Source organism: Chelonoidis abingdonii, chromosome 3, assembly GCF_003597395.2.
Source record: "Chelonoidis abingdonii isolate Lonesome George chromosome 3, CheloAbing_2.0, whole genome shotgun sequence".
Taxonomy (NCBI): Eukaryota; Metazoa; Chordata; order Testudines; family Testudinidae; genus Chelonoidis; species Chelonoidis abingdonii.
In genome coordinates this window covers 79,599,186-79,613,277 of record NC_133771.1, presented here as the reverse complement: position 1 = coordinate 79,613,277, position 14,092 = coordinate 79,599,186, and the positions used below count along the sequence as shown (strand labels likewise).

The 14,092-nt window shown below is 42.4% G+C and overlaps 1 protein-coding gene across 1 annotated transcript in view; it reads left to right on the top strand.

The window, feature by feature from the left end:
- The first annotated feature begins 5,169 nt into the window (after positions 1–5,169).
- Positions 5,170–14,092, top strand: part of SIM1 (SIM bHLH transcription factor 1) — a 54,575-nt gene continuing 45,652 nt past the window's right edge. The window contains exon 1 of the mRNA XM_032772974.1: positions 5,170–5,344. Coding sequence (XP_032628865.1) covers positions 5,170–5,344 — 175 coding nt within the window. The remainder of the gene's footprint in view (positions 5,345–14,092) is intronic.

Below are 14,092 nucleotides of genomic sequence, written 5' to 3'. Positions count from 1 at the left end.
TTGCCTCTGAACGGATCAAAGTGCATTCACTAGGTATATTTATTTCAAATAAATAAAGTCTTGAATGAGACACGTATGAAAACACGCATAATATAAGGCGTTCCTAAGAGTATCTGTTAGTTCTGGTGCATGTATCCTCGGTAGAGTATGGGTCTCATAAAACGGGAATTTCCATTGCCATGTGTGCCTAGGTTTTCAGACAATCGCACTAATACAAGCGTCCCTGAGGTGATGCAGCTCATCGAAAGGAAACCTGTCCTTAACTCATTAAAAGCAGCGTAGATTCAGGGCAATGTCTTTAATGCTCTAGGACCAGACAAGGGCGGGTTCTGCATTCCCTGATCAGTGTTTTGGGAGCTCAAAATTCGGCCAGAGGTACCAGAGGGTATTTCTTTAAGCAACCCTGGGACTGGCCCGAGCGGTTCCCTCAAAATCCCTATCCTACGAGTCGCCAGCAAAATAATAATAATTAATAAACATAGTAATTTCACAACGTTGAAAAGACTTTCTTTGCATTAAAAACTGCCTCCTTGGTCCTTTGGGGGTTGCAGCACGGTTCCCTAATTCACAACCCAATCAAAGCCCTAACGAACCCACTGGTTAGGGCACAGTCATGCCCGAGAGGGTCGCGGCCAGCTCTGATTTCTGTGGCGTTGTTTCTGCAGTGATGCGGGGCACACCGCGCGTTCTGGTGCCTGCACACGTGTTTGCCTGCACACGTTTAGAAGCCTGTTTGTGAAACATGCCTGTTATTCCCCCGCTGGGCCCTCTTAAAATGTTCCCTTTGACAGTAACCGCATTGAACCGCAAACTGGGACCCACAACCTGCTCCTTCAACTTTCCCCTCAATGGTAATTCCCCAGCGTGGGCTCAGCTGTGGAGTGTAGCCAGCAATCACCCAGGTATCTGCGCAGGAACTGACTGCAAGATCCCCGCTTTTATACTGACCACCCTTGCTGCCAATTCACAGCGCGATCGCCCGCCCAGGGCAGTGCACAGGGCGCGTGGCGAGGCTTACAGGGAACCGGAAAAAGGGATGATTGTTAAATACCCCGTTTCTTTTCCGTTCCTTGGGCTCTGAAACTTGGCTCACAGGTGGGTCTTCCAGTGCTAATGCTCTCTCCCTTTCGCCAGCTGTGTCCTCCCGAGGAGGAGTTGTATGCTGCGGATTTACCATGGTTACAGTATTGCATTCACTCTGTTTATTAAACAAAATAACTCGCTCCCTTCTTGAACAAATGAGCTTCACTGGGACACTAGCACAGCCTTGCTTAGCCCACCATGCCATCGGGCTTTCGATTCATTTGCAGACCTACATGCTAATTTTGTAATTGTAGCCCAAGCATTGGATTTCTTTGTGAACCAACCCTGCAAGTCCTGATATCAACATACAAAAGTCACTTGGGGCACAGCTTATTTTTTAATCAAAATATTTCTGTACAAAATATTTCAAAAATGCCTGATTTTCAAATAAATTTCAAAAATGCCTGATTTTCAAATAATTCGGTAACTGACTCTGTACTCTGTTGGAAAAAATATTAGGGATGATTAGAAATGTTGTTCTTTTCCACTGCGGTTCGTATTACTCTGAAAGCTGAATAAATATCCTTTATATGCTGCTCCTTTTTTCAACTTTTATTTTATCTACCATAGCATTTATTTTTTACTTAAAATAAATTAAATTATTTTCATTTAAAAAAAATGAATGAGCGTGTTTAGGACTCATCTACTCACAGTGCTGGGGCTTTTATCCAAATTCTCCCCCACTCCCACATCGACAGCCATTGTAAATAAGAGGTTGGGTACTCTGTACTTGGGTAAACTAATGTTTGTGTGCGTTACTGTAAACGCTGATGTTATATGCAACTTTCTAGGGTGGTTGCTCATGCTTTCCCCGTTTAAATCTGCAAAATTGTGACCAACTGGATCTCTTTCAGAACCAGAGGTGGCATGAAAGGAGCTTTATGCGGTTCAAGCTGCCATATAACGCACGGGATACCCGGGAATGCTAGTCCAGTTGTTGCCCAGATGTCTAAATAACCTCCAAGAAATGTCAAGTGTCTTTCTGCAGGCTTATTGCCCTCAAATGAAAACCCGGAGGCAGATGTCAGTATTTTTTAACAAACATTTGAACGCTCGGTCATAGCAACAGGGGAGGCAAATGTTTAAAATCAGGCATTTTTCCGCCCTAGCTTCCCCCCAGTCCCTCCCAGCAGAGAGCCCTTTAAAATGTGCGTCTGTTTGTCAAATCCCTACCTGCACTGGATGTATTGAGTTTGTGTTTGATTAGTAATGTGTTGCTGCAATACACCAAAAAAAATAATCAAAAGAAAAATGGAGACTATGAGAGTACGTTTCTTTGATAGAAGAAAACGTCTAGCTACTCAAATGAGTGTCTGTTCTTTTTTCTTTCTACTATCATGTTCACTTTTTTTACCAAAATAAATAGAGGGAAAGCTTTTAGTCAAAGGACGGTTTAAAGCGTTAAGCGGCGACCAGTAATCCGCACCTAGAAGACGAAAAGGCGCTGTGGAGACTTGAAGTGGTTTATGTATTCTGGGGGATGTTTTGCAAACACTTTCGTTCGTTCGTTCGAAAACATAATCGTTTCTTTCTGGAAATGTTTTGCGTAGACAGCAAATGATTCCCTGTAATTTAATTTAAAATAAATAATTTTCTTCATGAAATTCCTGGATTGATCTTTGGTGTTTATTTTCAGATTTTTTTAAAGAGTTTTCACGCGTGTCTTGTTTAAACGAACTATTGCTAAATCCCCGTGACTCCCCCCGCCCCCAGTAATGAACAGGGAGAGCTGCCTGGCTTTTTCAGAGAAGTTACCAAGATCCCTCAGTTTTCAATTCAAGCCCCCAAGATTTGAATTCACTTTCAGGTAGTTTTAAAGTATCTAAGTTTCGTGATGACGGACTCTGCAGGGTGTGTAGCGAAGAACCCTCCCTCATCTGTGTTTCTCCCCCAGCCTCAGTTCATGTTGTCACCGAGCCTGACAGCTCTGGACTTTGCTGGATCCCAGATTGTGCGGTAAAAAAAAGCAGTTCACCAAACACGACTGCTTGCAAGAAGAAAAGTGGTCTGAACTACTGATCAACATCATACACAGTAGGAACCAAGCCCCTGGAGCCGGCGTGCCCCTTTCCTGCGGGCTGTTGCTGAGTGAGCTCCACAGGGAGACCCTGCAGCTTGCAGTCGAGGTGGTCAGCGGTGACTGCGAGGCGGTGGGTCTCTCCTGCTGCTCAGCGCCAGCACTAGCCCTAGGACTCAGGTGCGGAGCTGGACCGCACAGGCTGGGAGCCGCAGCGAAACGTCCTTTCCCGAGCACACCACCACCAAGGCTCCCGCAGCAGCAGCCTCCGCGCTAAGACAGAGCAGTCCCCGCCGGCGGTTGGATGTGTCTCGCCGGTGGCAACTCGCCTTTCCCAGCGCCCGCTCATTAAGGGCGCCGGGAGCAGGGAGGTCAGAGGGCGGACGCTGCAGACCCAGCCCGGCACAAGGGTAAAGGGGTGTGTGTCCGGAACGCCGTGGCGTCACCCTGCCTCTCAGCCAATGGGAGACCGACCTTTGGAAGACCGGGACCAATAGGAGGCGAGGTGGGCCTATGAGTGGCACTCAGGGAGGGCAAGGCTGAGGCAGGGAGAGAAATGAAGTTGTGCTAAAAGCTGTTTAGCTATAAAGAAGTTATTAGGCATTTCTCAGTATCAAATTAGGGCTTTTTCATTAATATCAGCTTCATACCCATCACTGGAGAGGGAGTCTGGAACCACATAAAGGGGATGAGACGGAAGCAGTTTTCTGTCTACCCATCCGTGTGAGAAGCAATGAGAGAAGCCAACTTTCCCTCTGCTTATATTAATGATTTCAATTAAAGAGGTGGGCTCCTCACCGCAAGAGAGCTTTCTGGAGACTGCCGCGTCAGGGACTGAAGGTAGGTAAAAGACGATCAGCCTCACAGCCCAGTGGCAACGTTACCTGTACAAGGGAGAAATGATTCATGTCTGTCTAATTTTGTTTTGCTTCCCTCTTCTGTGATGGCTTTTTGGCTAGTTCTGTCTGTGTGCCTGGTCTAGTTGGACACTGTGCCGCTCTTTGTTTAATATGCGGTTGTTACCTCAATTCCTAGGTAGGACGGCGGGGTAGCCTGAGTCCAGAGAATCTAAACATATATCTTTCATTCACGGGTTAGTGGGTGGATTTAGAAATCAGACTCCGGCTCACACAACGATGAATTGAGAGAACACATGGAAACTACAAATGCGTTGGGATTTGAACTGTTTGCACATTTCAATGGACGTAGTAATGTATTAGAGGCTTCTATTCTGCAGTTCGGGCACTAACATTTAAAGAGGAAGAAGGAAACAAGTTAGTTATTTTGCAATGGAAAGATCGCAGAATTTCCCTATTCTTTAAATAAAAACCTGTAACTTCATTTTGGTCATAAAATGTTTGTCTGTGCAGCCGAAATGTGGGTGGAGAATATGCAAACATTTATTTTTTCTACCCATTCTCAGCCGCTACTCACCCAGAGATGCAAAAATACACTTTCCGTTGTGAGCCCAGTTGAGAAAATGGTGCAACTCGTAAGAGGCTGTTTCTTGATGATTATTTATTTAAGATTTAATAACATGGTTACGTGTGGCATTGTGTAACAGATCTTTCATCCCAGGAATGTTGTTGTCTTCACAGTGGCACGAAGGAGGTAACCTGTGCCTGTTACCCACTGAAGGAGCCGAAGGCCAATCATTTCGGGCATCGGATTGACAGCAGGGGAAAAAAGAGAGGATTATGTCTCTTTTCCGAGAAACTATGTTTGCAGCATGGAGTAGAAGAAAAGGACAGAATACCTTGATTTGGTTGCTGTATGGTGGAGGCATTTAGCTCTCTCCGCAGTTACTGGGATTCTCTGGGCTGCACTGGACCTCGTCCTATCCATTTGCATTGTTAATGTTATTTTTAAGTGAATGTTTTTTTTTTAAATGATCACTTCTGGTCTTGAATCTTTTTTATACCATTTAAAGATTTAGAAGAATAACCCTCTTGCATTCAAAAAACAATGTTTGATGCTTCTGGAAGATGAATTGTAATTGAAAGTTTCTCCCCTCTTTGGATGAATCTGGGGAGCTTAAATTGTAAGAAGGAAGGGGGGAAAAAAACACAATGAAAGAGAAGTCCAAAAATGCTGCCCGGACTAGACGGGAGAAAGAAAACAGTGAATTTTATGAACTGGCTAAATTGCTGCCTTTGCCCTCAGCTATCACTTCTCAGCTGGATAAAGCCTCAATCATCAGACTCACCACCAGCTATTTAAAAATGAGGGTGGTTTTTCCTGAAGGTAGGTGACTTTACTGAAAATGAATATTTGCCTCCATTCTAATTCCAGTCCAGATGATCGTTTACTCTTATGTAAATTTCATCTGGCAGTGTATAATTCCTGAAGGAAGGTGTCCTGTGTTGTCCCTTTTCTCTGCCGTAAATACTTTCACTTCACTTCAGTACATATGGGACATGTTTGGTTGGGGACCAACAGTGCTTTTGTCAACACTTCAAGATACTGAGCTCAGCTGCGTATTCTACTAAAACAAACATGACTTTTTCTTTTCTACTATGTAAGATCTGCATCCCTTGCGAAGCACGTGTATAACAAAAAAGGGCAATCCACCCATATTTATAGCTATATGAAGGGGAGTTAATATATGGGTAAATATTTACATAAGTCTGTGCTAAGTCCTAAAGCCTCAGTTCAAGAACTGAACCACAGTTTACAGGTACAACGCTATACAAATAAATAACAAATCCAAACAAACCTTGATTTCATTATGAATGTGGTGTCTCTTGGTCTGAAAGTCATTAGGACAGTTGGGTGAGGTTAAATGGTCTCCGAAATATTTAATAATAGTTCTACACTCAGAAGAATTGAAAATCCCTGTAACCCTATGAAAATAGGGTCCAACTTTGGGCCTGATCCTATTCCCATTGAAGTCAATTGCAAACTTTACGTTGATATCAGTGGAAGAAGGATCAGTCTAGTCTGTTTAATCAAATTAGGTTCGGAGTTCTTATAAACTTTAAAAGTCTTGCCGTTAACCAAGTCTAGGATTTAAAATTAATGTTTAAAATGTCTAGATCCGATACTAAGCAAAACACCAGGAGAAGTGAAGAGGGACTATTCATCGGTAAAGAGGGACTATACAAAGTTCGCCTGTATCTTGAATCTATTTCTTTTAATGTGAGAGAAAAATTAGTGCAAAAGCCTGTACGAATATTTTACGTGGATTCACCTGAATGGAGTATCCTGTATGTGGAAGAAAAAACTATGAAACAGGAAATTCTTCCAATCGAATTAACAACATGCTTCACACATTTACAGCTTGAACAGCTCCCAGGATATTGTGTTTTACAAAGGAAGACTGACTATTTGATCGAGTCTGTTTCTATCAGGAGATGGGAAAGTAGGGCAATAGATTAGTCTTCGCATTTTTAAAAGTCTGATTGAAAATCAAAGTTGTGCGTTATTAAATTATACTTTTAGTATAAATACGTGAGGGGTGATATCTATATTTGGATACGGGAAGATTTTTTTTCCTGTCAGGTTGTTTAAAATTGTTTTTTTTTTTTTAAGAAAAAAAAAACCCTTGACAGTAACTTCTAATCTATTGCATGTTGAAGTAATTTCCTTAAGCAATAAAATCCATCTTCTAATAACTTGAAACCAAGCGAGGAGATGAATCAAAGCTGTAGCACCTGCAAGGTAACAAAATAAATGAAACTGCACATTCCTATTGTGGCTGTGATTTCCCGGCTTGAATATCATTAGAGGAGACTGCCTTCTGTTTAAAAAGAGATCGAGTTGTCCTTTATACTGTCAGCGCGTACTTTATAAAAATAAAGCTATTGCAAACTCTGATGGCCGTGATGTTCCTAAAAGGATTATTAGCAATGATTTGTCAATTCCTGCAGTCTCCGTAGGCTACCTTTCTGCGTGATTTCGAGCAGGTCTCGTCAATTATTGGTGCCTGTGTAGCGGGTTGTTTGATCAGAAGAAGCATATGGTGTTTCTTGTAGGCTGTGAGTAATCATGGGAAGAGAAGAATAGCTGATCCTCGTCCCTCCGTGCCAAAGCAGAATGTCTGAATGCACTAGGGAATTGTGTGGCAAAGTGCACCACAGCCAGAGCTGCTGCTGTCCAAAACATAAGCCAATTTGTGCAGAGAGACCAAAGTAGAGGCTAAATGGGGTTTTTAACGTAGCAACCCCCTCCGAGTCTAATTAAAGGCGAACTGCAACTTATAATAATAAGGAAGCAGGGACCGAAGCTCCGTCCAGTGTAGTTCTCAAAGAGGGCGAATATTGTGTGGGGGAGAGACAGAAACGAGCACACGCCTCTTGTGAGGGCTTGATTTTGTAGACAGAGCCACACGACATACATTTCTCTCTCTCTCTCTATTTGCCCCTCAGTCTGTGTAGGGCAGATAGAAAACCACCTAAACTGCAGCACAAACGCGCGCGTTGTATTAGCGGTGGTTGTTTCTGCAGCCAGAGCCACGCAGAATATATTCTCCCTCCTGCGTATTTTCTACTGGTTCCTTGCGAGGGAGCGAGAAAGGCAGACACGCAGTCCACACGCACCATTGCGCTGAACTCTGCTTGTTTCTGGCGAGATGAATACGGAATAGAGTCCGCTCCTACCTCCAACTCTACGTGTCTGCGTGTGTTTATGCAGATGTAGAAGCGGGGCCTTGACTCCGTGTATCGTTTATTTCCCGATTTATTGATGATCTCGAAACTCACCGGCCCTTGAGCAGAGCGAAGCCACTGGAGAGTTCTGCCAGGCCATCAGTAAGGAGTGGTGGGTTCACCCTTCCCAGTCTGAGACGGGATCAGTCTAAGTTCCGACTGGAGCTGAGGGACTGTTTTAGGGCATTTTCTGTGTTTGGGGGAAAATCTAGGGGTCGGTCTCGCCAGAAGAGTCAAGAATGTGAAATTAACGCTGGGATGTGGGTAGAGGGAGGCAAAGAAATTATGTACCAGTAGAAAAGGGGTTAGTGAAGGAGGTGGCAGGGTACAGAGAAAGGGTATATTTAAAGGTGGGAACCTTCTCATTATATTTCCCCTGGGAAGGGAAGTGATACAAACTTTTGGGAGCGAGACAGACCACTGACTAAAGCCTACGGATAAGAGGCTCAGAAAGATAGAGAAATAACGTGTGATCTCAAGGCTTTCTACGTCACAAACCTATTATTTAAATGTCTGGTTGGAACAACTTTACCTGTATCTAACTAACAGCTCTTGTACAACTACTAAAACAATTTCCCTCTTAAAATAACTAATTCAAATTTATCTGGGCCGTGATTATATGTGAAGGGAGTAAAGTGATTATACGTAGAAAGATATAGATACTGTCTGCGCAGGCACAGAGCTGTGCATAGACAGAAAAATAATGTGTGAACATCTTTCTGTGTATAATTCCTTTTAAACAGTTTTTATCTAATGAACATGCAGATACATTTTGGATTCATTATTTTAAGAGGGAAATTGTTTTACGATTAAAATAATGAGAGTGGGTGGATGGATAAGTATAGCGTTATCATAGTGCAGTTTCCTATGCTTATTTGAAAAACAGGAATAACTGTATATTGACTCCAACTCAAATCTCTAACGTAAGAAAGAAAGCGAACATTAAAGTACAGTAAAAAAAGATTTTAGATGAATAGTATCATTATCCTCCTTGGTTCATGTTTAAGATACAATTGAGTTCTTCAATACCAATTAAAAAAAAGCTTGGTTAAAATACTTAACGTTTCCCGTTTTCCCTTTCACAAGTCCGCTGTAACTTAAACCTCTCAAGGGGGAACTCTATTATAGTTGAAAACAGCAGCTTGGGCATCTTGCGTCCTTTTGGTCCAGGGAGTTAAACCTCCATGGAGAAGACAAACAGGAGATTTCAGTGGCCAGCTAACTTTTCGAAGGCCTGCAGTTCTGGTAAATCACTAAGGGGCCGTACAGTGCCATCAATTTTTAAGCACAACTCCATGTTGAATTCAGTAGGGAGTTCGGCTTTTAAAAACATACCGACGACAAGATATGGCCCTGAAATCGCGATTTAACATTAAAGAGTTGAAACGTCGTGTCTAATATAGCTTCAGAAAATTGTAAGGAGCAAACATCCCCCGTGTAACAAATAGCCCAAAAAATTCCTTGATTTTTTTCCAGGTGTGTGCGTGTGTGTGTGTGTAATTCGTAGAAAAAGAACTAGTAGTTTAACATATTTTGATAAGTTCATGCTATTGTCTCGTTGCGAAAATAGTTTAGGAAAACGATCATGAAAATTGCGATACGTTTGTAGGTAGTCTACAGAGAAAGGCGCTTAAATTCACAGACTCAAGCAAAGGGCACTGTTTAAATAAACCTTTGCAGAATAATAATGGCTAGCATTTCGATACTGAAATCCTTAATCTTGTTTTATTTTAGGGGCTAAACGACTAACCAAAAAAAAAATCCGTTTCCCACGTGGATAGGTGATTTAATGCTGTTTTTCTTACTGCTATGGGAAATGATTGAGCATTAGGTTTCAATGTTTATTTTCTTACAGACGTTTTTCTCATTTAAAAGCCTTTAAGCTGCAGTTTACTCTCCAGGCTGCCTCTCTGTGTTTAATTCTAGTTTTGATGTGGAATTAAAATGTGAAGTGCAGAACTAAACTTCTTGCATAACAGTTGCAAAAGCAGATTTATGTGCCAGAAAGCGCGTATCAGATCAATGGTGAAATCATATTTTCTTCAACAACAGCCTCACTCTTTTGCTAATAAAAATTGGTTTGAAAAAAAAACAACAACAAAAAAAACCCAAAACCTTGACGGATGCTTTTCAGCATCGTATGAACACCATGTGAAATAGTGATTTGGTACAGTCGTTGTCAGGATAGCTACCTGTGAACAAAATAACGTTGATTGTGATTTTGATAATACCGAACTGCATGAAATTCCAAAATTGCTGCTGCCGTTTTAGGTTGGCATTGCGGACCCTGGCTTACGTTGTAAAGTGTCATTACGTTGCCTTGTGTATGTTAGAAGCAAAACGCTGGTATTTTGTTGTATAGTGAATCAGCGCAGGCAGTATTTCTCTGTAGTTCCCCTAGCAGTAATGGTTATGTAGGCAATATTTCTTTAGGGAATAAATACGGATATTAACTAAATCTTTGTTTCAAATGAACGCATGTAGCTTATCGGGCTAATACTTTTTTAGAAATATTTGGTAATGGCATCCGCAGACGCTTCGAAATGAGCAGCAGTTTTTTGTAAATACTTTATTTCATTTCATCTGGACCCTCCAAGGAAGAATTGATGCTTATTTGCAGTCTCAAATGTCTGGGATTTTCGTTATCGTTGACTAGTGCCTGTAGGATTAACTGAGAAATCATCCAGGTCAGGGCTATATGCTAGGAGGTAGCAGAACAGGCCATAGATAGTAAACCTATTGAACGGTTAATAGACTCAGGTTGATTCCTGCATGCAACACTCTGTGCCTTTTTTGGTTTGCAGTGACTAGGGCGGATGGGGTTTTACCTTTTGAGAGTGGAAGAAATGACCCTCTGGTTAGCTGGTCTTCCTCCAAAGAAACTACAGTAAGAGAGAGAAGTACCCTTGCTGGTGCGGGGCGATGAGGAAGCACGAAAGGTGCTGCCTTACGAGCTGCATACGGACTCCGGGGTGAAATGCCTGTGCCCTCATAAAGCTTTATGAGGGGCTTCACCTGGCTGGCTGTATGGAGGCAACATATGGGGAAGGGAAGGTGCTGCTGCTTACATGGGTGGGCCATGCACTTTACTCCGGCAAACCGCGCTTCGCCCTGGGCTTCCGGGCCCCTAGCGCAGCCTTCTTCCTCCCTTGTGCCTCTTCGCACACAGCCTTTCACACCCGTTTGCAGGGTCCCGCTGCAAAGACGTTGAGACTCCGGATGCCAAACAGCAGGCAATTGGGAATTCCCTCGAGCTTGAGCTTCACTTGTAATGGCTGCCTGTGTCATTTCATTTCCCTGGATATGTGAGTGAGTGTGCTGCCCGTCAGGTTTACAAAGGAAAACAAATCCGAAGCAAGAACATTAGGTGCCCAAAGAGAACAGCACAAATCGAATTCAGGTGTGCTGTGCTCTCCTCCCTATTAAAATGTTCATTTAATTACATCATATTCCTTTGTTGGGCCTGATTTGCAGTCCTCCCCCAGGCAAAAAATGACCTATTGAGGTCCCTTCCGGTCCTACACTCCTATGAAAAAAGCAGCCCTTTTGAGGTCTTTGGGCGAGTCCACTGAATGTATTTTTTTATTTTACTAGAGTAAGGACCACAGGCTAGATGGGTTCTATTCTGTAGTCTTCATTTAGGCAAAACTCCTTATTAACTCCATGAGACGTTGGCCCGGGTAGGCGGTGCAGGATTTGGTCGAGGGTTGAAGGCTAGATAGATATATTTTATTCAGTGTAAGTACAGAAAATCAGAATCAAGATCTGCCTGAAGAGATAAAAGCTCCTGCTGATTTCAAGAAAAGTTTTGCCTGAATAAAGATTGCAGAATCGGAGCCCAATGCTATAAAATAATCTCGTATTTCTATTCGAATTGTATTTCTGGTCCTATTTTAAATAGGTTTAACATATCGCTGGTTTATTTATCTGGCTGTAGGTCCCCGCACCTAACTAAATATATATTTAGTGCACATTTTTTATGAGGAGGGTTGTTCTGGCATTGTTTGATTTTGTACTCAACATTACAGACTTCCAGAGCGCAGCCTGGAAATGCATTCCCCACCAAAGGCCAAACACTCTGACAAAGTTTAGTGTAAACGAGGACAAAGGGCATAGCAAAAAGGTGCCTAATTTTTCATGTAGTGACCAGCACCAGTCCTCTGAAAACAAAAGTCCTTCGGGTGTCTGAGAATGGGAAGCATTCACAACCCCTAGTCACATCTTAACCAGTGTTTTTACTGCTCTGAGAGTGACTTCCAAGCTGGAGCGCAAAGTTTGTTTGTTTGTTTTCTCTCCGCTGAATCCGGATTGTATGACCCATAGTTTATTGGAGAAATAATCATTTCAAAAGCCAGCAAGTGAAAACAAAACAGTTAAGGGCTTGCATCTCCAGCCAACCCCTCTTCACTACTCCCAAACAAAGGAAGGGAAAGAAGGTAGGGGGTGCTTCAGAGCTGCAGATGCTCGCAGAGAGCTTCCCGGCCTAGCAGATCTGCCAGTGCTAAAGAGGTGGATGTGCCTTTTCGAATCACATTCTTCCTACCCCTCTCCCCGTTTGTTTAATTAATTTTATTTTTCCTAGATCAAATTAGAAACTATTGAAAGGGAGACCTTCTTCCATTCCTTTGCCACCGTTGGATGGCAAATAAGCGCCTGTGTATTGCAGCCAAAATGCTATTGGGCAAAAACTACGTATCAGTCCAGTTTTGCCCCTGGTTGCTAGCATTAAGGACTGAATCAATCGAATAGTGGGGGTGGATATGGTTAGATCAAAGTTGTTGTTTCTTAAAGCGTTGGGGAGGGAAGTGGCCATGTGAACTCCAGTGGTCTGGGGGTGTATGGATGGGAATGAAACGTTGTAAAGCCCAGAAAGGTCCAGTTGATTCAGCTGGTGTGGCTAATGCACTGACACCAGAAAAGGCAAAGAAACGTTTTCTGTGGCCTTTAGTTTGTGAACGTTAAATGCATTTCCACAGAGAAGTTGGTAAAATAATGAATGAGTCAGCGTCCTCAGTTCCAAACATGGTAGCTTCCTATGATATATTCCTGCAAAGCGTTGAAACTGGTTTAACAGCCGAAGCAACATTCCAGGTTGGCTAGAATGTCTTCTTCTCTCTCCTAAAGATGGGCAGTTCCGTGTAGCCTAAATTGTTTATCTTCTTATAAGAAATAACCTCGAGTGGAGGAGGTTGTTAGGTAGGGGCTATAATCTATATTTTGTCAAGAGTAGAAAATTCATTCCTAAGGAAAAGCTCGATCAATTTATTTTTGCTGCTTGCAATAACACAGCTGGATGATGCCTTCAGCCCACGCTACACGGTGGCTCATCATTCATTCGCCAAGAACTGGCCTAAATAGTGCCTGTGGGATTAGGTCAATTTTAGTGGATCTACTTCGCCTCATTTGGTTACTAATTGGTTTCTTGTTTTATAAATCGAAATCTCATTTTCAGGAAATTACAAAGCCCATGCAGCCAGTCCATTGAGGTAATCCACGGGTCAGGGGGTATTTTAATACAATGCATCAGGTATAAAGCAACAGTAAAACTTCGCCTAGATTTTCAAATGAAATATGAACCAGCTAGCGCTTTAGATCCATAATAGACACATCCCTTCTAAGGCTACTTATGTAAATATGATAAACCAGAATTTGATGGAGGTGGGCGGCTCGGGGAGGAAAGGAAATTTTATCTACTAAGGTTAATGTGGCATATCTTGGAAATCTTCCAAAATAGATTATGTTTTGCTTTGTCTTCGGCCACTTTAGCTGGGAAAATCCTTTGCCTTAAAAGCGCTTTAGTTATCCTTCCCCTCACAAAGCTGCTTGTTTCTATTCCAAACCTATTATTCTGTTCGCCTCTCCAAATTACAAGAGAACCTTTAGATCTTGTTTCCAGTGTAATCCTGAAGCAAAAGAGAAGCTGATTTCCTTGTTTTGTTTTAAATAGACAATCAAAGGATTTGTAGAATTTTCTGCGGTAGGTCAAGTGCAAGAAATCACAGTTTACCCCCCTCGCTAAAAGCAAATTGGGTGTTAAAACGAATAGACAGACAGATAAAAAAAAGTTATATCAATGAAGAATTTTTTCTGCACAACCCTTTAAAAACAGGATTTTAAAGGGCATCAGGATAGCAATGAGGTGGGGTGGTCGGACGGACTGGAAGGAATTGGCAATGAATGAAAATAGTCTCTAACTTGAAAGCACTGAAACATCTGGAAAATACAAAGAGCTGTCTCATGTGGTAGGGTTTTGAAAAGCCGGTTCAGGAAGACAAGTGAAAACATTTAATTATAAAACATTAACTTAGACACAGCTAAACAGCGAAAGGTTTCCACCTGACGCATA